Consider the following 26165-nt stretch of genomic DNA (forward strand, 5'->3'; position numbering starts at 1 on the left):
TACCCTTGTATTGACCATATCTTGTGCCTGGCTGTTAAACTGGCCACTTTCTAGATAGCTGTTTGAATGGGTGCTCATAGCAATGAATTGCCATACGGGCTATCTTCGCAGGTAAGTATCCCAGATCTCTTAAAAAGGAGCATCTGGCAAAGTCTCTCAAAGTCATATAGGACTAGTAGGAAGAAAGACAATGAGTCCAGAGAGTAAGATACATGGAGTGTAACAAAAATTGATGACTCTAGATAAAACTATTCAAGGTTTGTACTAGGCTCTTTGGTCTAATCCTTTGTTCTCCCTTGCAGTTCATTCGCCTCTCTGACTCATCTGATCCTGCAAATGCTTATGCTTTAGTAACGCATCACTGGAAAATCCCACACCCCAACTTGGTGGTGTCGGTGGTGGGAGGTGAAGGTGAGGGGCCTGTAAGGGCCTGGCTCAAAGATGTTCTGAGAAAGGGGCTGGTTAAAGCAGCTCAAAGCACAGGTAATCTCTTCCTGCGGTTTGATTTAATTTTACTAACCATTTTAAACATCACTGCAGAACAAGGGGCTGAAGCTTTTGAAGGAAGCCAATAGCTAGTTTGATGTGGGATACATTTGAATAACAATGGTCGAGTATGCTAGCGTATCTTTGCTATTGAAACAGAGGGAAAAGGCTTTCTTGAAAGGTTATTGAAAGATATGTGTGCATATTACATAGCAACTAGGTAAACGTAGGTAAACATGCTTCTTAGTTTAGGTTTCTTGAATACAAAAAGAATAGGAATATCTAGCATGTTTTATAATAGTGTATTTTCAATGTTATACGAATCTGACTTGTTCTGTTTTGCTGTAATTTTTTTAATTACAGATGGAAATTACTGGTTAACTGCTTTGCAGTTATTAGAAACGTTCAGAAAGATGGGTTTTATAGCACTGGGTGAATTTCCTTCTCTCTCTCTCTCTCTCTCTCTCTCTCTCTCTCTCTCTCTTTTAGCAAAAGAAGTTTTAAAATACAAATTTAAGGATTTTAAATCTTGATTTAGACACAGCCCAAGGTTGATTAGAATGTTGACTTTGTAAACTTGCAAATGCAATAAGGATCCAGGTGGCTTTGAAATAAGATTCTGAAATTTCTTATAAGAATCTTTCCTGTGGGAAAGTGCTGTTATGTTCTATTTTTTAAAAAAATGATAAGATGGAAAGGTTGAACACTCGAGGGAACACAAAGAATCTAAACATTACTCTTAAAAGAGAAGAAGATTTAAATTTGACTTACTAATGCAGAATGAAACAAAATACTTAACACAAGACACATTGAAGGATATTTTTGAACAATGGACCCAGAAGTTGATTGTAAGAATGTTACCATTATAGATCATTTTAAAAAGATATTGTGGAAGAGAAAAAAGATTCACCAGACAAGATTGAAATTGATCTGAAAGTGGTTTTTAAAATGAAAGGCTATAAAAATATATGCAAAAAGGTGCTGCACTGGATATATAAATAAAACTATTAAAAGGAATATGCTAATAACAAACTAAAAGAGTGATGTGGATAGCTTTCTTATATTGGATTTACAAAAGAGTTAAAATTTTGAATTCTTTTGTGAGGAAAAAATGAATAAAAATCAAGTTCTAGGACATTGCATAATACAGAATTTAATTTATGAACTGTATATACTGCTGGTAACAATAAAGTCTTCAGTTTGCTGAGTGGCGAATTATGTCTGCTTGATCTAGCTGCTTCTACTAACAAGATGTGCAGGAAAAATACTGTAACCTTTGTTCCATGCTTGGCAAACTGTATGCATTTGATCAATACTTTTCTGATACAACCTATTGCATGAGTAAAGAAAGGTGTGGAGGGATAGTGTAATTATTCAGCAGGGAGCACACTTGCATGGACAAATTTCTCCCTCCCTTAAGGGTGCCTTTTTTATATGCATAATAGAGGAGTTTCTGCTTGTGTAATAGCAATCATGTTTGAAAAGATAACGCTGAATCTATGGATGGGTGGGTGCTGGTTCTAACCTGATTGATCCTTTAATGGGTACCTTTTTGAGATAAGAGTTCATACTGTAACATGGACTAAGATTACAATTTGTTTAATGGTCATACACGGCCATTTCTCAGTCATGTGAGCTATTATAACAGATCGAGCTGTGTGATAGTAATAAAGGAAATGTTCAGGTATAATTCTGATAGCTTGGTTTAGGATTTCACAGTGTGGCCAAAAAGCCTGATCATGTTTTTCATCATAATTTCTTAAACTGTCTTGTGATCATTTAAAAACAGAATAATACTTAATTTAGCCCATATGCTTATAAAGTTCTTACTATATTTATTGCTCCTATGCAGGTGCCTGGATTATGACAAGTGGTCTCCAAGATGGTGTCGGCCGGTATGTGGGGGAAGCAGTGAGAGACCATGCTATGGCCAGTACCAGCCGCAGCACTCATGTTGTAGCAATGGGCATTGCTCCATGGGGTATCGTTGAGCAGCACCATTCTCTTGTGAACCCCAAGGTAGGTGGGCTAGAGAAGGAAAATGCTAATAGGGATAATGAATGAAGGCTGGGAAGTTTAACACAGAGTTACAGATTGAGGTGGGTGAGGTCCTAAGACCATAGGTACCTCCTGGAACCTATATACATGGTCCATAAGAGCCCCCACTCACGTTTAATATAAAAAATGGGAAAATAATACATGAAGAGTCAATTACTTTAAATGTATTTGAATAATTTGGTTAAATTAATCCAATTAATTATCACAGTGCTGGCTTTACCAATTTCCCGCCCCCCTCGCAATGCATGTTCTATATCTCCCACTTAATTCTTGATCTCTCAAAAGTTGAGTTCCTAATTTACCTCAAAGGGACAAAAGACAATAATGCCTGTCTTTATCTCGTTTGATTAATCTGCTTCTTTTTTTATCCTAAAGGGTTCCTTCCCAGCACATTACCCCAGGACAAACCCCGTGAGCCCTTTCTGCCCTCTAGATGCCAACCATTCTGCCTTCTTCTTGGTGGACAATGGGACACTGGGGAGAGCAGGTGGAGAGGCCGCCTTCCGAGCCCGTTTGGAACGCTATATTGCCCAGCAGAAAGTGGGAGCTGGCGGTGAGGAATTTCTTATATAAACAGGAACATAAAACATGGAACAGGACGTTACCCTGTTTACCATGCTTCCTGCAACAGACTAATAGTATTTTCTTATCTTCAGATGCATCAGACTTCAGTTTCTATAACCCTTAGATAGCTAAAACTAAAGAACATACGAATTGCAATTTAATATATTTGAAAGTCACCAGATTTCTGTGTTCTGTTCTACATCTTTTAAAATGTGGCCAAAAAGCTAGCTTTCTCAGGATGCAGTATAAGCTCTGTGGTCAGGTGCCTGCCTGGAGGTGAGACTTCATCCAGACTTAACTTTTATACTCTCCTCTGGTTCCACTTCCTTTCATTTTTGCATCTTTACTTTACGAGAAGAAACCCCACCTGTTTTGTAAATCTCTGACTCTAATCTGCTTGCTGACTCCACTGTGTCTACAATAATAGTTTATCTTTCCTGTTGATCGGAGGATACCCTCCAATTCTTTAAGAAATACAATGTACTGGCAAGCCTCATTACATATACTTTGCATCTAAATATTAATCCTGTTAATTACTCCCAAGGCAGACCACAACCAGAGAGCTGTTCTGGTTAATGAATATTTACTCAAAATTATATGGATTGTTCTCCTATATCTTTATGCCCCAGATCAACTTTTTTTTATAGAAATTTGTTTTCTTCTGCACTGAGCCTGAAAAGCTAGGCAGTTTTGAACTGGGATAATACTTACACAAGGAAAGGAGTCCCTGTAGATTTTACTCAGCTAGTCAGTGCTGACTAAAGGGGGCCGTGCTCATCTCCGTTTCAAGGCCGTTGAGCCAAGGCTATTGGAAGATGTTTCTGTGGTCAGTGTGAGAGCTATTTCTCCCCAAGTACCTGTTAATTTACTTGCCATTTGTGTGTTTTGAACTGGTAGGTGAGCAGGACCTAGGTGAAGATGGGCACTCACTTTGTTGCTCAATGTTTGGTCAAACCTGGGCTGTAAGCTTTCCAGCTGACAAGCCCAGTTCCTTAACCCTTGAGCCATCACACGGCTCAAGAGATGAGCCTGCACCACCACTTACATGAGAGACTCTAGAAAATCCCCTTGTTGTAGGCAAGACTGAAAAAGTAGGAAAAAAGCACCCCAATAGAAAGCAGTGACAAATCACTTTCATACTAAGGCCAAGAAACAATATGATGTATCTATATCATTCATCAACTTAGCTCAAAATCAACTTAGTTTGAGTGTATCGTTATCTTGGCCTTACTTTCTTGCCCGAGTGGTAGCAAAAAATGTTTGCATTTGAACTTCCAAGATCGTTTTACTCGGACTTGGTTTGGCCACTGTTCCCTTAACTAATTTCCTCCCATTTTGCCATTCCTCCACCCTATAGGTGAAGGGAGCATTGAGATTCCTGTGTTGCTGCTGCTCATCAGTGGGGACTCAGCCATATTCAAGGTAAAGGAATTGGGATGTTGTGGAAGAAGATGAAGTGTCTTGAACAGAAATAGTTTCATCGTCAGACTTTAGGGAAGTGTTCCATAGTTCCACTCCAAGGATAAGAGGGTTAAGCTAACACATTTGGATGTGAAGGAATGTAACCTTCTTTTTCCAGTGAAAGAGTGCTCCATAAAAAATTTGGGAGAGAGAACAAAATTAATTTCAGGAGAAAGCAATAATAAAATTATTGTCCAAAGTTGCAGTTACCTAAATATGCTGGCTTAGGAAGACAAAGAACTGAAGAAATGAATAGACCAAGATAGAAACTTTGGTTTTCCTATGCATAGAATACGTACTATGGGGGAAGTGTGTAGCAATAGCAATAGCAGTTAGACTTATATACCGCTTCATAGGGCTTTCAGCCCTCTCTAAGTGGTTTACAGAGTCAGCATATCGCCCCCACAGTCTGGGTCCTCATTTTACCCACCTCAGAAGGATGGAAGGCTGAGTCAACCTTGAGCCGGTGAGATTTGAACCGCTGAACTGCAGATAACAGTCAGCTGAAGTGGCCTGCAGTACTGCACCCTAACCACTGCGCCACCTCGGCTCATAAAATCTCTGATGCAATTCATTTGTGTTAAAAAAAACAAAGAGGAAGGAAAGATTCTGACAACAGAATATAGACAAGGCATTCTGGAAACAAACCAAGAGATGGAGAAAAGGATCATGAAATGTGAGATAGCAATTATCCTTATGGAAAAAAGTGTAAAGGGAAATATATATCCAGGTTTTGAATTCTTAAAGATAGGTGAGATGATAACAATGAGAGGAGAGAGTTAAAGATGTGAAATCATGGGAGTTGAGAACAGCAATGAACCTGATTAGATGTGAACAAATTAAAATTCAGAGGTCAAAGAGGAAGACAATGAGGAATGGCTGCGGTTGATGAAGCTGGTTGGGGATGATCAGAGAAGATGAAACACTGGATTGAGGAAGGCTGCCTTTGTAGCTCCTTCCTAAAGTGCACGTTACTAACATCAGTTGCTTCTGTCTTGTTCATTTCCTAAGCGTGTATCAGAGGCTGTGCATGCCTCCATTCCCTGCCTCCTCGTAGCTGGATCTGGGGGAGCAGCAGACTGCTTGGCTGAGTTGTTGGAAGAGACACAACCTGGAGAGTCCTTGAAAACTATGGCAATGAAGAAAATGCAGGGAAAATTCCCACAACATGACTTGGAGGAGTTGGCTGAGCAGGTAGGACTTAGTATGTAATGCCTTTCCATCTCTCCTCTTCTTTCCGTCTTTGTTTGTCTGTCTGTCCATCCCCCCTCTCCCTCCCGCCTCTCTCTTCCAAGATAAGTGTACTGACTTTTCTACATGTCTTCTTTTCAGGTGGAAAGCATTGGGAATCTGAGGGAGTTGGTGACTGTCTATTCAGACCAAGAAGGTTTGGAAGAGTTTGAGACTGTCCTGCTTAAAGCTCTAGTGAAAGGTAATTAGTTCAGCACATAATACAATACAATAGCTGAGTTGGAATGGACCTTGGAGGTCTTCTAGTCCAACCCCCTGCCTAGGCAGGAAACCTTATACTGTTTCAGACAAATGGCTATCGAACATCTTCTTGAAAACTTCCAGTGGTGGGGCATTTACAACTTCTGGAGGCAAGCTGTTCCACTGATTAATTGTTCTAACTGTCAGGAGATTTCTCCTCAGTTCTAAGTTGCTTCTCTCTTTGATTAGTTTCCACTCATTGCTTCTTGTTCTACCCTCAGGTGCCTTGGAGAATAATTTGACTCCCTCTTCTCTGTGGCAACCCTTGAGATATTGGAACACTGCTACCATGTCTCCCCAGTCCTCCTTTTCATTAAACTAGGCATATGCAGTTCCTGCAACCGTTCTTCATATGTTTTAGACTCCAGTCCCCTAATCATCTTTGTTGTTCTTCTCTGCACTCTTTCTAGAGTCTCCACATCTTTTCTACATTGTGGTGACAAAAACTGAATGCAGTATTCCAAGTGTGGCCTTCCCAAGGCATTATAAAGTGGTATTAACACTTCACGTGATCTTGATTCTGTCCCTCTGTTTATGTAGCCTAGAACTGTGTTGGCCTTTTGGCAGCTGCTGCACAGTGCTGGCTCATATTTAAATGATTGCCCACTAAGACTCCAAAATCCCTCTCGTAGTTATTACTATAGAGCTAAGTACCACCTATTTATTTATTTATTTATTTATTTATTTATTTGTCTTGTATGCCGCCCACTCCCGGAGGACTCCGGGCGGCTCACAAAAGACAAGGGAAAAGGGGGAACAAGACAAAGACAACATATTAAAAACAAAACCAACATTCACAATTTCTATGGAGATAGATGCTTCTCAGCTCCCCCCCAGCCTGCTGGAACAGCCAGGACTTGGCTTTGCGGAAGGCCGGGAGGGTAGTAAGGATCCGGATCTCAACAGGGAGCTCGTTCCAGAGGGCCGGAGCTGCAACAGAGAAGGCTCTCCCCCGAGGAGTCGCCAGCCGACATTGGCTGGCAGATGGAATCCGGAGGAGACCCAACCTGTGCGATCTAATTGGTCTGAGAGAGGTAATCAGCAGGAGGCGGTCTCTCAGGTACCCAGGTCCGATGCCATGTAGGGCTTTATAGGTAGCGACCAGCACCTTGAAGCGGATTCGGAGACTAATAGGTAGCCAGTGCAGTTCGCGGAGGATAGGTGTAATGTGGGTGTACCTTGGTGCACCCACAATCGCTCACGCGGCTGCATTCTGGACTAATTGGAGTCTTTGAACACTCTTCAAGGGCAGCCCCATGTAGAGCGCATTACAATAAACCAGTCTTGAGGTCACAAGGGCGTGAGTGACTGTCTGAAGGACCTCCTGATCCAGGTAGGGTCGCAATTGGTGCACCAGGCGAACCTGGGCAAAGGTCCCCCTGGTCACAGCCGACAGATGGTGTTCTAGAGTCAGCTGTGGGTCCAGGAGGACTCCCAAATTGCAAACCCTCTCTGAGGGGCGTATAATTTTGCCCCCCCCCAGCCTGAGAGATGGAACAGTTGGACAATCTTTGGGACGGAACATCAGAAGCCACTCGGTCTTGTCTGGATTGAGTGCCAACTTGTTTGCTCCCATCCAGACTCTAACAGCCTCCAGGCACTGGCACATCACTTCTACTGCTTCGCTGAGTTGGCATGGGGCAGACAGATACAGCTGCGTATCGTCTGCATATTGGTGATACTTAATCCCGTGCCGGCGTATGATCTCACCCAGCGGCTTCATGTAGATGTTAAATAGGAGGGGGGACAGGACTGAACCCTGCGGCACCCCATACTTGAGGGGCCTTGGGGTCGATCTCTGCCCTCCGACCAACACCGACTGCGACCTGTCCGAGAGATAGGAGGAGAACCACCGCAAAACGGTGCCTCCCACCCCCACCTCTCGCAACCGTCGCAGAAGGATACCATGGTCGATGGTATCGAAGGCCACTGAGAGGTCAAGAAGCACAAGGATAGAGGGGTGACCCCTATCCATGGCCCGCCAGAGATCATCGATCAGCGCGACCAAAGCAGTTTCCGTGCTGTAACCAGGCCTGAAACCCGACTGAAAAGAGTCTAGATAATCGACTTCATCCAAGGACCGTTGGAGTTGCAAGGCCACCACTTTCTCAACAACCTTCCCTACAAAGGGAAGGTTGGAGACTGGACAATAGTTGCTCAAGATGGCTGGGTCCAAAGACGATTTCTTCAGGAGGGGTCTCACCACTGCATCCTTTAGGAGGGGTGGGAAGATTCCTTCCTGGAGAGAGGTGTTCACAATCGTCTGGATCCAGCCGCGTGTCACCTCCCTGCTGGTCGAGACCAGCCAGGAGGGACACGGGTCCAGTATACAAGTGGAGGCACTCACCGCTCCCATGGCCTTGTCCACTTCATCAGGAGAAGACCGTTGAAACTCAATCCATAAAGCATGCTCAAGACCCTCCCCCGGTACCTCGGCTGGTATCGTGCAATTGGAGTCCAGCTCTGTCCGAATCCGAGCGACTTTATCCGTCAAATACTGAACAAATTCCTCAGCTCTACCCTGTAGAGGGTCACCCGCATCCCTCCCTTTCAAGTGGGAGTGGGTTATTCTAAACAAGGCGGCTGGGCGCGATTCGATGGATGCAATAAGGGCGGCAAAATGCAAATATTTCACCGCCCGTATTGCCACGAGATAGGCTCTAATAAAGGCTCTCATCAGTGCTCGGTCTGACTCAGATTTACTGGCCCTCCAGCGGTGCTCTAGGTGTCTCTTTTGGTGTTTCATCTCCCGGAGTTCCTCGGTGAACCAAGGAGCCCTCCTGGATCCGCCGCCTCGGAGAGGTCGCAAAGGCGCAATCCAGTTTAGAGCCCCCGTCGCCGCTATATTCCAAGCAGCGACTAAGGACTCCACCGGATTGTGGACGATAGTGTCAGGTATTTCTCCAAGCGCCGTCTGAAACCCCATTGGGTCCATCAGGCGCCTGGGGCGGAACCACCTAATCGGTTCCTCCTCCCTACAGTGGGGGATTGGCCTCCGAAAGTCAAGCCTCAGCAGCAAGTGATCAGACCATGACAAGGGCAAGGTTTTAATGCCCTTCAACTCTAGATCACATCTCCACTGCTCCGACAGAAATACAAGGTCAAGTGTGTGACCTGCTGAATGAGTCGGACCTCGAATTACTTGGGTCAAGTCCATGGCTGTCATGGAAGCCATGAATTCCTGCGCCCCATCAGAGCGTTCACCAAGTGTAGGCAGGTTGAAATCCCCCAGAACCATAAGCCTGGGGAACTCCACCGCCAACTCAGCTACTGTCTCGAGGAGCGAGGGGAGGGCTGTTGCAACGCTGTTGGGAGGTAGGTACGTTAGCAACAGACCCACTTGACCACCAAGGTCCTGCTTCATCAACAGGGACTCACACCCGACAAACTCCGGAGCAGGGATCCTACGAGGAACTAAAGACCCTCGGACGATGACAGCCACTCCTCCACCCCTTCTCTGGGATAGCGGCTGATGAAGCACCTGAAAACCTTCTGGGCACATTTCAGTGAGGGGGACTCCTCCCTCTCGGCCCAGCCAGGTCTCAGTAATACATGATACTGTACCTGTGCAATTCATTTTTCTTGCCTAAATGTAGAACCTTACTCTTTTCACCATTGAATTTCATTTTATTAAATAGTGCCCAATTTCAAGTTTGTCAAGATTCAACATATATCTCTAAATCTAAGATAGGCAGCTTTTTGCATAATAGCAAAGGATACAAATATGCAGTCCATACGGTGCATTGGACACTTTTACATTAAATTGAAAAGAGAAAAAAAAAACCTTCCATCATCAAACCCAAAAAGGTTTCAGCAGTCTTATGACTGGAATCTCATTGAATAACTGAAATCATACAAGACTTGATTTTATTGATGTGTGTGTTTCTAAAATGTGTTAGCTTAACATATCGTATCCAAGAGTCATAATGCCAGACTTCAATAGTTAGCTTGATTTCCCATTTTTCTCAAACCTTCTTTGAGTGTTAACACCACTTTATAATGCCTTGGTAAGGCCATACTTGGAATACTGCATACAGTTTTGGTTGCTATGATGTAAAAAAGATATTGAGACTCTAGAAAGAGTGCAAAGAGTAACAAAAAGATGATTAGGGGAAACTAAAATATCTAAAGAACAGTTGCAGGAACTGGGTATGTCTAGTTTAATGAAAAGAAGGAAAAGAGGTGGCATGATAGCAGTGTTCCAATATTTCAGGGGCTGCCACAGAGAAGAGAGAGTCGAGCTATTCTCTAAAGTACTTGAAGGCAGAACAAGAAGCAATGGGTGGAAACTAATCAAGGAGAGAAGCAACTTAGAACTAAGGAGAAATTTCCTGACAATTGGAACAATTAATCAGGGGAACAACTTGCCTCCAGAAGTTGTGAATATTCCAACACTGGAAGTTTTTAAGACAATTGTTGGACAACCATTTGTCTGAAATGGTAAAGGAATTTCCTACCTAAGCAGGGGGTTAGACTAGAAGACCTCTAAGGTCCCTTCCAACTCTGTTATTCTGTTTTGTTACATCCCATATTTCATAATTCAGATCCCTTATAGACACCTTATAGATGCCATCATCAGTTATAAATATAAACACAATACAATAAATAATCCTGTATGCATTTAAAAAGAAAAGCACTTAAATCAGGGAGACCTTTTAGGAAGAGAACAATATTAGCCTAAGCTGGTGCAAAATTGGAAGGAGCACTTTTTCCAACTAACATATTTTATTAAAAGACCTAAGCTTTTGTGGGCAGCTCAGAAGAGCCTATGGATTTTAATAAGATTTTTTAGTCAGATGCTATTCCTTCTCATTTTAAATCAGGTGAAATGATTGTGAGCTTCATTCTGTGTGCAGGTAGTCCTTGTCTTACAACCATTTGTTAAATGACTGTTCAAAGTTACAATGGCACTGAAAAAAGTAACTCATGACCGTTTTTCACAGTTACAACCTTTGCAGCATCAAGTGATCAAAATTCAGATGATTGGCAACTGGGTCATATTTATGATGGTTGCAGAGTCTCAAGGTCATGTGATCAACTTTTGCGACCCTCTGTCAAATTGAAGTTAATGGGGAAGCCAGATTCATTTAGCAACCAGGCTATTGATGTATCAACTGCAGTGATTCACTTAACAACTGGGGCAAAAGAGGTCATAATATGGGGCAAAACTCACTTAACAAATTCTGACTTAACAACAGAAATTTTGGCTCAATTGTGGTCATATGTTGAGGACTACCTGTTCTCTGTTTTGGCATGAAGCTACTGTAGTTTCTAAGCCCACCATATGCGGAAAGCATTCAGTTTCTTGATTTTAAAGGAATGCACCATGCCCCCCCCCTCCACATACTATTTGGCATATGGCTGGATCAGGTAAATTGGGGGCTTCAGTAAAAAAAATGATTACCCTTCCTTTTAAATAACTAAACTCGGTTCCAATCAGTTATACTTTTTTTTTTATTAGGAGGAACAGTAATTGTATCTTCTTATTTTAATATAATGGAAGTTAATGTTATATGGAATATTTAGACGTGAGAGTTTTCAGGGGAGCTTGTTCCCAATGGGTGTCTGCTGGATTCACTAAGATTCCTGTTCCTAGAATTGCTGTCCCCAACTACATAAGAAATATCACAAACATCCTAAGATGATAGAACTCCATAAGAAATCTCCCTGACAACTCCATTCTATCTACCATGTATTGCCACTGGCAATAACCTGTATTTGTTATTTATTAAGAGCCATGGTGGCACAGTGTTTAGAATGTAGTACTGTAGGCTACTTCTGCTGCCTGCTGGCTGTCTGCAATTTAGCAGTTCGATTCTTGCCGGCTCAAGATTGACTCAGACTTCCATCTTCCAAGGTCGGTAAAAGGAGGACCCAGATTGTTGGGAGCAATATGCTGACTTTGTAAACCACTTAGAGAGGGCTGTAAAGCACTGTGAAGTGGTATATAAGTATAAATTGCTATTTTCAAATCAGTGGCACAGCCATGAACACACATGGCTCCTAAATATGCAGACATCTTTATGGCTGTCTTAAAATACAATTTTCTCAACTCCCATTCATGAAGCTCCTCCTTTATTTGAGATTAATTGATGAGATAGCATTATATGAATCAATGGAAATCAATCTGGCGTAACATATTATTATGATTTCAACAGCTTGGTTAGACATTCCTATATGACTAGACAGTGACTATGTTATGACACACTTTTGACAGTGGGTGATTTGGAGAATGTACTAGCAATAAAATAAAAGAAATCTTGGAGGTGATGTCATGCACAGATTACATCAGATGCAGGCACCCGTTCCTATCTCTTTCTCACTGAAGATATAGATAATCCTCAGTTTATGATCCTGATGAAGCCTGCTCATTGTGGTCATAATTGACCAACCTGATTTTACAACTTTTTTTGAGACAAGTGATAAGCGAATGCAGCAGTTGCTGAGCAAACCAGTTGTTAGTAAGGATTGGTTCCGTTGAAAATGAGTAACTGCCAGTTTTTGACAAAAACATAACATGCTGTCGTGTGACTGCGGGATGCTGCAAACAATCACAAATGCAGATCAGTTGTCGAGTATCCCAAATGTGGTCATGTGACTGTGGGTGAGTGCCTGTTGGAATTTCAGAACTGGGCCGTAATTATCCCTGGAAAACTCCATCACTAAGCATTGTAAGGTTGTTAAGTTGAGAACTACATATAAACATTGCAAAAACTGACTTAAAAGTGCTGTAACTGTTTTACCAATAGTCAGCCAGGCAGAAAAATAACTGACATTTAAATTATAACAAAACTATGAACAATGATGGCTGTACTTCTTTTCTCTCCTCCTGGCAGCATGTAAGCGGTCAAGCAAGGCCACCTGTTATCTGGATGAGCTACGCCTGGCGGTAGCCTGGAATCGGGTGGACATTGCCAGCACAGAATTGTTCCGTGGGGACATTCTCTGGGAGGTGGGTTGCAAGCATGAAATGCTCTTACTTTTAATACTGGTTTGGAACTGGGAGTGTGTGTGTGTGTGTGTGTGTGTGTGTGTGTGCTGGCTTTGCTCGCTTCTACGCATGCCCAGAACACTGCACATGTGCAGAGCATCTGTGATGACATCTGGGCAGGTGGGCAGAGCCTTCCGCCACCATCACTACCAGTTTGCCCAAATCGGAGCAAACCGGCATAATAGCACCTCTGATGGGTTGGCAGACTTGTTTTAGTTTTTAATCCTTTACTGGAACATACCCCTTCCCCTCTGTGGAATAGAGAAAAATAGCCTTGAATTAAGTTGTTTTGAGTACATAAAGAGCCTTTCCTATGTTGTGCCTTTAGTGGACTCTGGTTTTCATAACTTCAAAGTGGCATATGGGTTGAGCAGATGCTTATGGGGATCATTTGATTGTGGAAGGTTGGCTGGAGGTGTGCATAGCATGTGCCAATGTACACCAGACATGCTCAGAAATATTGTTTAGCACTCATAAATAATTGGTACTCCAGTTTTAAACAAAATTCCCTATACTTTTAGAAAATCAAGATGAGCCTGGTAGCACTTTCCTAAATTCCCATTAAAAAAAAAGATACAAAGTTTTCATCAGTTGGTAGTATATAGCTCACAAAAATATGTGCCTTTTAATAAAATCTATAGTCTGGATGGAGTCACAGAAACAGTAAGTGTGAGCTTAAATGGACTCCAGTGGATGGTAGGGGACAGGAGGGCCCGGAGGAACATTGTCCATGGGGTCACAATGGGTCGGACACGACTTCGCAATTAACAACAACAACATGAATCTGGAAAACTGCTGCTAGGCTCCTCCTGATTTGGGAGGAGGCTCTTCTCCCACAATGTCCATATTTGGCTTTCCTCCCACAATGTCCATATTTGCAAGATAATATTTTTTGTAAGTACAGTGATGCCATTCAATTATTTTAGATTTCAGACATAATGTTTTCTTCCTTCAATAAATTCTGAGATTTGGTAAGCCACTGTTGTTGCATTTGGAAATCTCTGCCCATTTTATGGATCCTTGGATTCTTTCCCTTATGCTGGGGTGAAGAGGCTATATTAACTAACAAGGAAGAAGGAAATGAGTTGAACATTAGCCACAAATTATTTGGGAAGAAGCAGAATATGGAGAGAATAGGGAATGCAAGGTGAATCCTTTATTTGAGAGGCAGAATATGGCCGTTGTTCAGCCCAAAAGCTTTCCAGAATGACTAAAGTGTTATGATTGCTCTGTCAAAAGTCTTACTAACTTTGAGAATGACACATTGCCAAGGATCATCAGGGCTGCATCAACAAATGTTGCTGGCTAAAGTGAAGGATGGAATGGTACCCAGAAACAGAACTGTCTGAACTTATCTCAGACCTGGTGATGGAATAATGTCTTCCAGCATAGCTGAAGGAACAGTCTATTAAGTGCTGTGTGAAAAGACTGCTCTCTGATAGAAGAGAGCAGTCATGGATTCATGAAAGAATAACTTGTTCTCCTCATAACCCTGCAAATTGTTGTTATCACACTTTAGCTAATGGAGTACCCACTTTGATCTCTAAGTAGCTGCAAACATCTACTCCCTTGGGACATAAATATTTTATTCTTATTCTTCCTCTATCATTTCTTGCAGCCCAGCCTGCTGGAGAACCCAATGCGTGATGCATTGCTAGGTAATCGAACTGACTTAGTGCGCCTCTTTGTGGAGAATGGCTTGGATGTAGGACAGTTCCTGACATGGGGAAAGCTGGAACAGCTGTATGCTGGGTCCCCCAAGGTCTCGCTGCTGCGCCAGCTTTTGGAGCGATGCCAAGGGACAGGCTCTGAGCCATCCTCCCCTCCCGAAGACGTGCTGCTGGAACGATCTTTGCCCGATTGCCATTTATCTCATGTGGCTCTTATTCTGCACGAGCTACTAGGGGATGTCTGTGCTCCTTTTTATGCAGGACTATACCCTATTGGCCACAGAGGGATAGGGGTAAGTAATAATATTACTTACACCAAGGCACTCTAGTCGTTAAGATAAGAAATCTTTCCAGTTTCCATTTCCTCCCTATAACATTCTTCTTATAAGCAAAAGGATGAGAATTCTCCTAAAAGGACTGGCTGAATTGGAGAGGCATTGAACCCTTTGAACTTAAATGACATGCTTTGCTTCAAAAATCACTTATGATGCTGCATTATTTTTCCAAAAAAATTATTGATTTTAAAATTGAAAAATAGATCTATTTTATCATTTTACGTTTAATAATAGTAGAAGTTCAAGGCTGTATAATTCACAATGCTTTAAAAATAGTTTCCAGTTTCATCGTGAGGAAATGTTTTGAAAAAAAAACAGGCAATGTTTTAAAAACAGCTTTAGTGCCTGAAGGGTTTGGAACATATTAAATTTACACCCTCCCCCCCAAAAAATCTCTGTGGATTTCTGATGTTGCTAAGGGTAAAGTTTGGGTTAAGTTTTTGTTTCAATTTTGATAATGAATTTTGATTAATGTATGAAACCAACCCAAGACAAGAATGTGTGTCTGTGGATGTTTTCTTTCTCATGTTGATCAAGATGTCTTCTCTGCCTAGAAAAAAGGATTATTAGCGAATGGAGATTCCTCCTACCAAAATGAACGGTCACCAAACCCATGGACTGACCTATTTATCTGGGCAGTGTTGCTGAATCGAAAAGAGATGGCAATTTACTTCTGGGAAATGGTCTGTATTTTGATATGAATCTACCAATAGTATTCGGCAATGTCTCTTACAGAATATCGTAGAAATATTATGTCGCAAATGCATAGAAAGGAGTGGTGAAATTCAATTTTTTTTACTACCGGTTCTGTAGGTGTGGCTTGGTGGGCGTGGCAGGGGAAGGATATTGCAAAATCTCCAACTCCAGTGAGAAGGATATTGCAAAATCCCCATTCCCCCCGCCCACTCTGGGGCCAGCCAGAGGTAATATTTGCCTGTTCTCCAAACTCCTCAAAATTTCCACTACCAGTTCTCCAAAACCTGTCAGAACTTGCTGGATTTCACTCCTGATAGAAAGGATGATATAACTGCTATGAATTCCTCTGCCACCACAGAACCTGATTGAAACTTGATGGCTTGCTGAGCCATCAAGAATGTGATTTTTTGTCTAAATAATCACATCAGTGCTTTCCTTCCAATTTAAATTCAAAAAAAGTTAAACAAAATAATTGGTGGGCTTTCTTTAATAGAACGTAGGGTGTGATTAAGAATGTAGGCAATCATTGGAAATCATGCTTGGTTAACTGTCCAATTGCTTGATTAACAGACACTGTGACCTGTCCATGCCTGTGACCTGTCAATCAGTCTATTTCTGAACATGAGTTTAGCGCTCTTTTGAAAGAGTGCTAAACTCATATTTAAATAGAAGGCTGTCTGGCAGGTTGCATATATGGAGAAAGAGCAAGAGATGAAGCAACAGGAAGCTCTTACCGTCTATCTGGTAAAGTTCTTTTCATCATCATAAATGCCCTTGTGACTTGTGAGCTTGGTAAGGGTAAAACAAAAGGGCCAATCAATATCAAACATGTTCTTTCCTTAATTAATGTTGTAAAGAAATAGCAATGCATTGCAACAGCAAATGATAACACCAAAAGCAGCCATAGAGTAGGTAAAATAACATGACTATCCTTTCCTAAAGTGATAAAAATAGTGACTACTATGACTGCATGGAAATCCGTTGTCAGCAGAAGCAGAAGAAAATCTGTTTACACACTGACTGATTTGCTGGTCTCCGCTGTAATAAAAATTCATTGAACACATTTGTTGGTGGCAACAGCTTGTAGCTAGCAGAACCCAACTCCTACTTCAATTTAAGTTGACTTTCTTGAGCAGTGCAAGACTACTGCTCACAGGTCTAGTGCTCTTTCAAAAAACACAAAACCCAACTTGACATTTTTAGTTCTGAAGCTTCTTAAAGGAGAAGTGAAACATTTTCAGGGAAAATCAAGAAAGTCCATTTGCCTTTTGGAAAAACAGCCTTGGGACAACCATGACCTGAATGATTGAGAATCTTCATAGACACTAAACCCATGTATAAAGAGCCTACACTTTTATATATGCGTATATAAAGACCACACAGGCATTTTGAAAGGCATCAGGCAAACATTAGGGGCAAAATCCACCATGAAACCTAGGTTTTTCTTTTCTCTAGTAGCTAAAAAACAATTCACCCTGGAGAATAGCACCCAATGGCTAGAGGAGAAGGTCACTCTAGGAGTCAATAAGAGCAGAGGTGATCCTAACTAACCCTTGGCCACATCATCAACTACATTGCTGATGAAGCATCCTAGATAACACCCATGGCAAAAGCCATATCACAGGAGAAGAGGGAAAGTGCTACAATAAAAGTGGAATAACTTTAAGACAACTTTAAACTGCTTCTGTTGTAGGCTAGGGATGAGACAAAATCAATGTCATTGGGACATCCATTTAAAAACCTCCCAAATTGGCTAATGAGTCATGTGGATGCTGTGACTAGAAGGAAATAGGGATGGCAGTCATTCATCCCATGCTATATTTCCTTTTTTGGGGCGAGCAAAAACAAGGAAACAACGCCACCCATAATTGTCATAGTGCTGGTGGAATAATAATGGATTGGGGTGAAATGACTGGCAATGGATGGTAATGGATAGTGATGAAACACCTGGGCTACAGAAGGGAGAGAGTTGAATCCAGAAGCCATAAAAAAAATTAAATATTTCCAACAGTGGGAAACTCCCTACCCTACAGCTCCAGAATAATTGTTGCCAAATTTCTTCCCTTGTCAAAGCTCATCCAAGCCTTTAGTATTGTGGAATCTTAGAAACACATTGCCAGATCCAAATTAGCATGGCACTGATGTGTAGATGAGTGAAACCAATTCAGGAAAATATTCCTATTTACAGTATCTCCCTCCCTCTGACTCGCTCTGACTCGCTCTGACTCTCTCTCTCTCTCTTTTTAAAAAGAGTTTCTGTAGCTCCATCAACAAGTAGTAGTCAGAGGGTGGGAGAGTTAGTGAAATCCAGGAATAGTACAGAGGAAAAGAGAAAAAGCTAGTGAATTAATTCGGCTGCTCTTACCTTTAAAAATGTGTCTTCTATGATTCTATGGGTCTCATCTAGTTGCTGTCTTGGGAACAGAGTGGATGGGATAAGGGAGAAAGCAGAAGAATATGCTTAGAATGAAAGTCAAGAAGTTATTTTCTATGCCAATGTTGTCTATGCTTCTTAAGAGAAACATTGCACAGAAGGATGTATGAGGTTTTTCAGTAGTGATAATTTTCCAAACTGAAATTGGAACTGCTCAATAAGCAAGTGCAAATAAAATAAAAACAACAGAGTTCTGTTGCTGGTATATTTGCTTCATTATTTTTACCCAGTTTCCTGTCTGCAATTATAGATAAACTCGAATAATCATTTTTTCCCTCAGCATTTATTGCAGTTTATTTTACAGACATAAAAGTTCCTGAAGGAAGAAAAGATTGGGGGCAAGTTCCTCCATCTGTTTCTTTGATACTTAAGCAATTCTTTAGTCAGTTTCATAATTAGATGAAGCCTAATATCACTCAATTTCTAAAATCTTGGTCAGTTTCATGGTGTTTATTATATTTTTTGATTTTTTTCTTTGTTTCTACAAGTAGCTACTGTTAATTTTTTCTAAAAAATATTTGACAGTGTTTCACAGTGCAGGGATGTCACAATTGCTCAAAACACTTTTTGTAAACATAGTTGGAAAAATAAATATACGGCAAGAAGATATGTTGGAACATATGCCATTTGTTTTGTGTCAAAGGAGATATCACAATGATGGGTTACAAACCCATGCAAATCTTCCAACTTATCGGGGCATTTTCTTTTTCTTTCAACCTAAGGCACCTGATGCAGTGGCTGGGGCATTGGCAGCAGCAAAAATACTGCGGGAACTTTCACATCTAGAGACAGAGACAGAGGAAGTGGCAGCCCTGAAGGATTTAGCAATGCACTTTGAAAACTTGGCCATAGGTGAGAAGTGGGAAAAGAGATAATGGGAGAAAGGACTGCTCAGGGGGTAGGGGATGATTTGTGACATAACTGAAACTTAGTAACTTTAGATTGTTTAGACTTCAACTTCAAAAATTCAGTTGAATTCCATATACCTTAAAATTTCTGATGTTGACAAATGCTGGTCTAGACCAACAGTCTAGATCAGTGATGGCGAACCTATGACACGCGTGTCAGTGCTGACACGCGTAGCCATTTCGGGTGACACACACATGCTCCCCAAACTTGTTTCAGCGGCAGCTCTCAGCCTGGGCGGCAGCGTCACGCAGGCTGTGGAAGGAGGAGGAGGAGGAGGAGGAGGGAACCAACCAAAGAGAGGCTTTTACCGGGTCTGCGCCCCACAGCCAGGATCGTCCTTGCGCCTCAAGCCGCGTTTCTTCCTGCAAAGCCCTTCGGGCAACCCGAGAGTTCCGCTTGACGCCAGAAGGGCTTTGCAGGAAGAAACGCGGCTTGAGGCGCCAGGACGGTCCTGGCTGTGGGGCGCAGACTCGGTAAAAGCTCTCTTTGGTTCCCTCCTCCTCCCCCTCCTTCCACAGCCTGCGTGACGCTGCCGCCCAGGCTGAGAGCTGCCGCTGCCGCTGCTGCACAACTGAGGGAGGGAGAGGGAAAGCAGAGGTAGCCTCAAATTCCACTGTTGGGACAGGGGAAAGGGCTTGTCCCTCAAGAGTGGGGGGGGATAGAGGTGGGAAGAAGGGGCCCGGCCTGTCCCCAGCGCCCCCCACAGACGGATTACGGATCGAACGCTTCTCTCTCTGCAGCCTTTTTCTGCAAGTCCCAGCTACTCAGCGGGGCGTCATCATTTCCGGGGGGTTGCAGTTTTCCAGCTCAGATATCAGGATCCGCCGGGATTAAGTGGGAGAAAACGCCGCTGGCCGAGCGGAACAAACACATCCAAAGGTTAATCTTATTTTACGAAAACACAACTTCCAAAAGTCGATCGTGGCCTCTGTCAAGAAGCCCTTCCCCCACCCACCCCCACCCATTCTGGGGTCTTGGTGTCCCTCGGCTAAGATCCACCCCGGAAAGCAGAACGGGGGCAGCCCTCCTGTAATTCTGGCTGGGTTAAAGAGCAGGGATGGAGGAGCCATATCACACCTTCATTCAAAGGGTGGGGAGGGGGAGGCCCGATAAAGTCCCCCCCTTGGGGTGTCTGAAGTCCCAGCTGAAGCAGCCGAAGGAAAAAGGATAAGCATCCGTCGCTGCCCAATGGTGCTTGGGGTAACCCCGCTGGGCAGAGCCAGTCGAGGCTCATCCTGCAAATGAGGGTTTCCTTTGGGGAGGGCCAGGTGGTTTCAAGCACCCCAAACAGCTACCCTCTCTCTCTCCGTCCCCCCTCCTTTGCTCCTGGGGCTGCGGAACTTTCCATGGGCTCAACAGTAATTGAGTAAAATTCTAAGCCACTGCAGTAGCTGCTTTTTGGTTTTATTTTATTTTTAATATTTATCAGTCTCTCTTTTAGTTGAAGAGTTGAAGTCCACAAGGCTTAAAGCTGTCAGGTTTGAAGATCCCTGGGGTTTTTTTCCTAAAGGGTTAGGGGTGCAAGGTTCTTGTAACTTGACAGCTTTAAGACTTGCACGCTTCAATACCAGAGTTTCTGAGCCAACATTTTGGTTGCTAAGCAGGACCGTTGGTAAGTGATACTGATAATAATATCAAGGGCAACATACGAAATCGACTGATGAACAAAGAAGTTACTAAGCAGCTATGTTAAATAATTTGTTTTTGGTTTATTAAATACAATTATATTGCAATTATATATTTTTGTAGTTTAAACTATAAATTGCGCAAAATTATGTTTTTGTCGAAGTGACACACAACGCGAGTTATGCTCGATTTTTTGCCGATTTTTGACACACCACGCCAAAAAGGTTGCCCATCACTGGTCTAGATATATTGATCTAGTGAACCCATAATGACAACAGGCATATGAGAATTGACTTCCAAGCCATCCAAAGGATGCAATAGGATGGAATCTGTTGGTGGAAGAGATTATTGGCATAATACAACATGCACTTCTTCATACAGGGGAATATAGGAAGAGGAAAGAGTTATAATAGAGTAGGGAAAAAAGTAGGTTGTAACGCTCATGAAATAAAATACTTTATGGAGAAACCCAGTGATAGGTTCCCAGGTTTTCCTGAAAATTGAAAATTGTATAGTTTGGCATTTAGATGAAATAGATTTTAAATCCCTAATTACTCAAAAATAGATTTTCTCGTAGGTTTCAGATGATTAATTTTTGCATTGACAGTCTCCACTAATTTTTAAAATTGATGTACATGGACAAATTTTGGAATTGGTGAGAACAGAGAAAAGTATTTTTCACACTTCAGGAATCAGGTTTCTTTTTTAGTCCACCAATAAAAGGCCCTATTTTCTGACCGGTGGAATGATGTCAAAGCTGCTCCATCTCAAATCCAGTGTTTCTTAGTCCCCTATCATGTATATTGCAAAAAAAAACAAAAACCTTTTGCAATATATTATATAGGCATCCTAACAAATGCATGTTTTCTATAGGAGCAATTTCTTACCATAACCTCCCACATTCCAACCTAGCTTTAGCGATTCATTTTTTTTAGAAAAGAGGGACAGTTTCGCATTTTTACAACTGATTCATTTCTTTACTTTCATCACTTGAAAGAATTTGTATGTGAAGGTTTGATGTCATGTTGTCAGTTACTTGGGAAAACGTTAATGAAAAGTTACTCGTAGAAGTTTTTGAATGAGGATTTGGGGTCACATTGTGTACTTGACAATAATTTTTGAGTTTAAGGTAATTTCTATATTATCATGGAGCTGCCATATCCATGGAGTTGCAATATTTATTTTTATAATTATTTTTTCATTGCCTTCATTTCTAAGTTTCTTAGATGATTGCGAGCAAATGTAGACAAATATATAGGAATGTGTGTATTGGAGTACTGTGTGACAATGATTTTCTATCATTTTTGTGAACTGGAAAACTCAAACAGTTCTTATTTGAGAGCAAGAACATTTTAGTAAGTACAAAGGACAATTGATTATTGACTTAGGAGCAAGGGGAAAACCTCTGATTTTGATCTTCTCTATGAGCTCTAAACTAGCAAAAGGGTAGATTTTAACAATATGAATATCAGTATGAATATGGGAAAGATTCAAAGATAGCTCAAAATTATTTCCAATTAATGTGGACATGAATTGCAAAGTCTTAGCGAACTGATGGTTTGGTTTTTTGGAAGGCTTTGAGTGTTGTAGTACCATAATATTAATCTTGCTCTATTATTAACAGTTCCTTAAATTAAGGAGAGTTGTGAATTGTGCAAATGTTCGTAATTCCTTGACTTTTTATACTCAAATATCTCTCTCCTCCCTCTTAACGCCACAATTCTAGGAGTATTCAGTGAATGTTACCGTAACAGTGAGCCACGGGCCTACAAACTACTGGTGCGCTGTTCCCACCTCTGGGTTGGAGCCACTATCCTCCATCTGGCTCACCAGGCTGATGCCCGTTTCTTTTTTGCACAGGATGGTGTCCAGGTATGACCATACAGATATTCACTAAGCTACTCACTTTCCAAAAGTGCTGGGTGTTTAAGGATGAATATTGTCACGGGATTCCATCTTGTATTTGATCTGCATTTTGTCCCCTTGGAACTCTTAAAGCGTGTGTTCAGAAGGGAATTATGGTCCCCAGAAGTTGGTGAATAAATTAATGGTGCAAAGGGCTTGCAGAGAATCATAGGTTCCTATCCCAAATAACACAATAGTAGGAATGTGTTTATTAGAAATTATCTGCCTGGGATCAAGTTTTCATGGAATAACATTTATATAAGACTACTTCCCATTGATGACTATGAGTTAGGTGCCCTTAGGTTCTGGATGGTTAGATTTATAAACTGCAGGGCACAAGTATTGTTAAGTACTACATGGAATGCTAATAATATTGGGGTGAGGATAGTGAGGATAGTAAGCAAATAAAATCATTATAACCAGAGGTCATATAACAAAGGAATGGCATAAAATAGAATAACATAGCAATAAAGCAATAAATAGTAAAATTATAAAACCATACTATATAGATCAATAGAGGGAACTTGGCCTTAGCTTAAAAATGAGAGGAAAATTTGGAAATTGTGGCTAATAGTATTTCCACACACATCATGTTGATATAGATATCTCAGTCCAAAGTTGGACCAATATTTTTCCTCCATTTATAGCTTCCCACATACTGAGCTAGCAACAGTCTCTTCCGAATTAAGCATATTTCCAGATGGCCAAGTGTCTCAAAATCTGAGTCTCAGCAGCTGATTCCAATCTTGGGAAAGCTCCTCGGGAAGATGATTCTTCCAGTGACAAATGATTCCTGGTGGATCCCCACCCTGACTAAACTCTTCTCAGAAATAGGTAAAGCATGTGTTGAATTTCCTAACTGGAAACAAAGCATAACATACCCAATCTTTTAAAAGGGCAACTAACAGGAACCTGCTAATTACCACACAATTAATCAGCTAGACATTTATTCTAAGCTCAATGTTAGACTTTTCTAAAACCAGAAGATTGGGAAGGAGAAATAAAACTTTTTCTTCAGATCAGGCAGGATTTCCAAAAGTACATAGCACGGTAGACCACTGCACTCCTTTGAAGGCTCTTATTCAAAAATATAACAATAGGCATACAAAACACACCTTTGTCAATTTTATTCACCTTATCCCTGCCTTTTGCTCAATTGACAAGCCCTGACTATGGGAGAAACCAACTAGTACGAATATTAATAAGCACCTTCTTAAGCCAATCATTGAATTACATACAGTACTGACATTATGGCTTGTCTCTGTATTTTTCAGCGCCACCTTTCTCTTGTGTTTTTCTAATAGTCCCTGCTTACCCAAAACTGGTGGGGAGAAATGGACCGAAGTACTTCTGTCTGGAAGCTACTTCTCACATTTTTTTGCCCCCCTCTCATCTTTACTGAACTCATTACATTCAGGTGGGTGCTACTGAACATGGTTGATTTACACTTAATAGTGTGGCAGAAAGGAAGGTGTTGCTCATTGCTGGGAGCCTACAATGTAGTTACTGTAGTTATTTAGTAACTGCAATTCCTGAATATCAAAAGTACCGAGTATTTCTTTATATAACAAGAGCACAAATAAGTATTAGCTCCAGGGCAACCATTCTCTTTTGAGCGGCCCTTTCAGAACCTGCAATTGACCTGCCGGGGGATGATTAGTCCACCTGCCAGAACAAATGGAACAAACATATTCAAATCTTAAATTCTTGTCCCTGAAATTTCTAGCAGTAAATTTAATTTCTAGCATTAACTTTTATGGCTAAATTTAAGCATCTGCATTTAAAATGTGGCCAGGTGGTAATTCTGATCCGTAATGTGATCTTTAATAGGAGCATGGAGGATGATCTACAGCTGGATTCCTTGGAACAGCTTGAATTGGACAGTCTTGATACAGATGTGAAAAGTACCATCGGAGACATGTTGTCTGAGTAGGGGGAATGGTCATGATCTTGGGAACTTGGGCCTGTGGGAGGGTGGAAGAAATATGGGTTATCATAAATGAAGACTGTTGATGCAGTGGGGCTGATGGGTGGCCTGGATCTCTTCAGGATATTTTTTCCCTATGAATATCCAGCTTTTGCCAAAAAATAATGTAAAACCAGAGAGTGGAAACTCTGGTCCTTGAAATTTAGGTGAACTACAACTTCTAGCCTTCCCCACTGCCTAGGGTTTTTTTTTAAAAGCACACTTCTTATTTATTTAAACTGCCTCTTTTCAGAACATTTTGAAGTTGCTTACAAACATTTATTCATATGCCAATGTATTTTATTTAATGAATGAATTACTCACAGCAATAAGAGTCAACTTATTGGTGGAACTCAAACATTTCTCTCTTCTTTTCCTTTTCATATCTTGACTCAGAAGTTTGGAACCTCCATCCCCTCTTTCTGTTCGACAACTGTGGTTACGACGATGGCATCAATTCTGGGTGGCACCTGTGACAGCATTCCTGGGCAATGTGGTGATGTACTTGCTCTTCCTCTTCCTCTTCTCCTACGTTCTGCTGCTGGATTTTGACCCTCCGCCTCCCAAAGGTCCATCTGGCACTGAGATAGTTCTGTACATCTGGGTCTTCACACTAGTCTGTGAAGAGGTGCGTCAAGGATGTTTTGTGGGTTCCCAACCTTTGTTGCAGAGTGTACGGAAGTACTTCCTGGACACATGGAACCAGTTTGATATCACGGCCCTGCTACTCTTCATGGTAGGGCTAGTATGCAGGTAAGTGGTCTTCTGTATTGTAGAGACTGAGCTGATGAGATCAGTGATTAATACCCCTGGAGATAAAAAGTAATGACTTGTACAGTTTAGAATCGGTTTCTTTTTTCTTTTCTTTATATCACTGTCTACATCACAGGCTGTTTCCTTCATCATATGAATCAGGACGCACCATTCTGTGCCTGGATTTCATGATCTTCACGCTTCGTCTCATCCACATCTTTGCAGTCAACAAACAGTTGGGGCCCAAGATGATTATCGTTGGCAGGATGGTGAGAAGGTGCATTTTTGATGCACATGGAATAATACACAGAAAGAGGATTGTTGAATACGCAGGAGGGCTGTTTGGTTGCTTAAGAATGAACGGACAGTGTCCAACGAAATTTAAGCCAAATGCAAATGAAATAGGGATGCAAAGGCTATTGGATTTAACATAGGAGAGCAAATTGTCTTTCAATATGGCAATTAATTGGCCCACCCCACTTGTGCTGGCAGAAAGACGGTGTTGATCAAGGAATTATAGATGGCTGGGTCCAGAAGAACCCATTCTGTCATAATTCTTGCCCTTTGGAACATGATGTCCTCCCCCATCCCCGATAGGATCTGCCCTCACCATCTTGGCCTTCCAAAAAGGCTTGAAAACTTGTCTCTGAGGGCCATGTGATAATGGGGGTGACACCGCCTTCCTGCCTTCCCACATACACCTTGTTCCCTTTCATGCCATCTTTGTTAATTTTTAATATTAATGTTTATTTATTTTCATGTTTTAATGCATGCATGTCCAAACTTTTGGCTTGCCTGAGCAACATTGAGTGAAGAGGCT

At 41.7% G+C, this 26165-nt stretch overlaps 1 protein-coding gene across 1 annotated transcript in view; it reads left to right on the plus strand.

Moving 5' to 3' along the window:
* Nucleotides 1-2397: 2397 nt before the first annotated feature.
* The window catches only part of TRPM4 (transient receptor potential cation channel subfamily M member 4), a 35856-nt gene continuing 12088 nt past the window's right edge, over nucleotides 2398-26165 (plus strand). The window contains exons 1-14 of the mRNA XM_032234783.1: nucleotides 2398-2505; nucleotides 2920-3097; nucleotides 4466-4530; nucleotides 5581-5763; nucleotides 5902-6001; nucleotides 12897-13012; nucleotides 14670-15014; nucleotides 15611-15739; nucleotides 18909-19038; nucleotides 22448-22593; nucleotides 23931-24043; nucleotides 24457-24555; nucleotides 24989-25345; nucleotides 25482-25614. Coding sequence (XP_032090674.1) covers nucleotides 2413-2505; nucleotides 2920-3097; nucleotides 4466-4530; nucleotides 5581-5763; nucleotides 5902-6001; nucleotides 12897-13012; nucleotides 14670-15014; nucleotides 15611-15739; nucleotides 18909-19038; nucleotides 22448-22593; nucleotides 23931-24043; nucleotides 24457-24555; nucleotides 24989-25345; nucleotides 25482-25614 — 2187 coding nt within the window. The 5' untranslated portion in view covers nucleotides 2398-2412. The remainder of the gene's footprint in view (nucleotides 2506-2919; nucleotides 3098-4465; nucleotides 4531-5580; nucleotides 5764-5901; nucleotides 6002-12896; nucleotides 13013-14669; nucleotides 15015-15610; nucleotides 15740-18908; nucleotides 19039-22447; nucleotides 22594-23930; nucleotides 24044-24456; nucleotides 24556-24988; nucleotides 25346-25481; nucleotides 25615-26165) is intronic.

Source organism: Thamnophis elegans, chromosome Z (assembly GCF_009769535.1).
Source record: "Thamnophis elegans isolate rThaEle1 chromosome Z, rThaEle1.pri, whole genome shotgun sequence".
In the NCBI taxonomy this organism is placed as follows: Eukaryota; Metazoa; Chordata; class Lepidosauria; order Squamata; family Colubridae; genus Thamnophis; species Thamnophis elegans.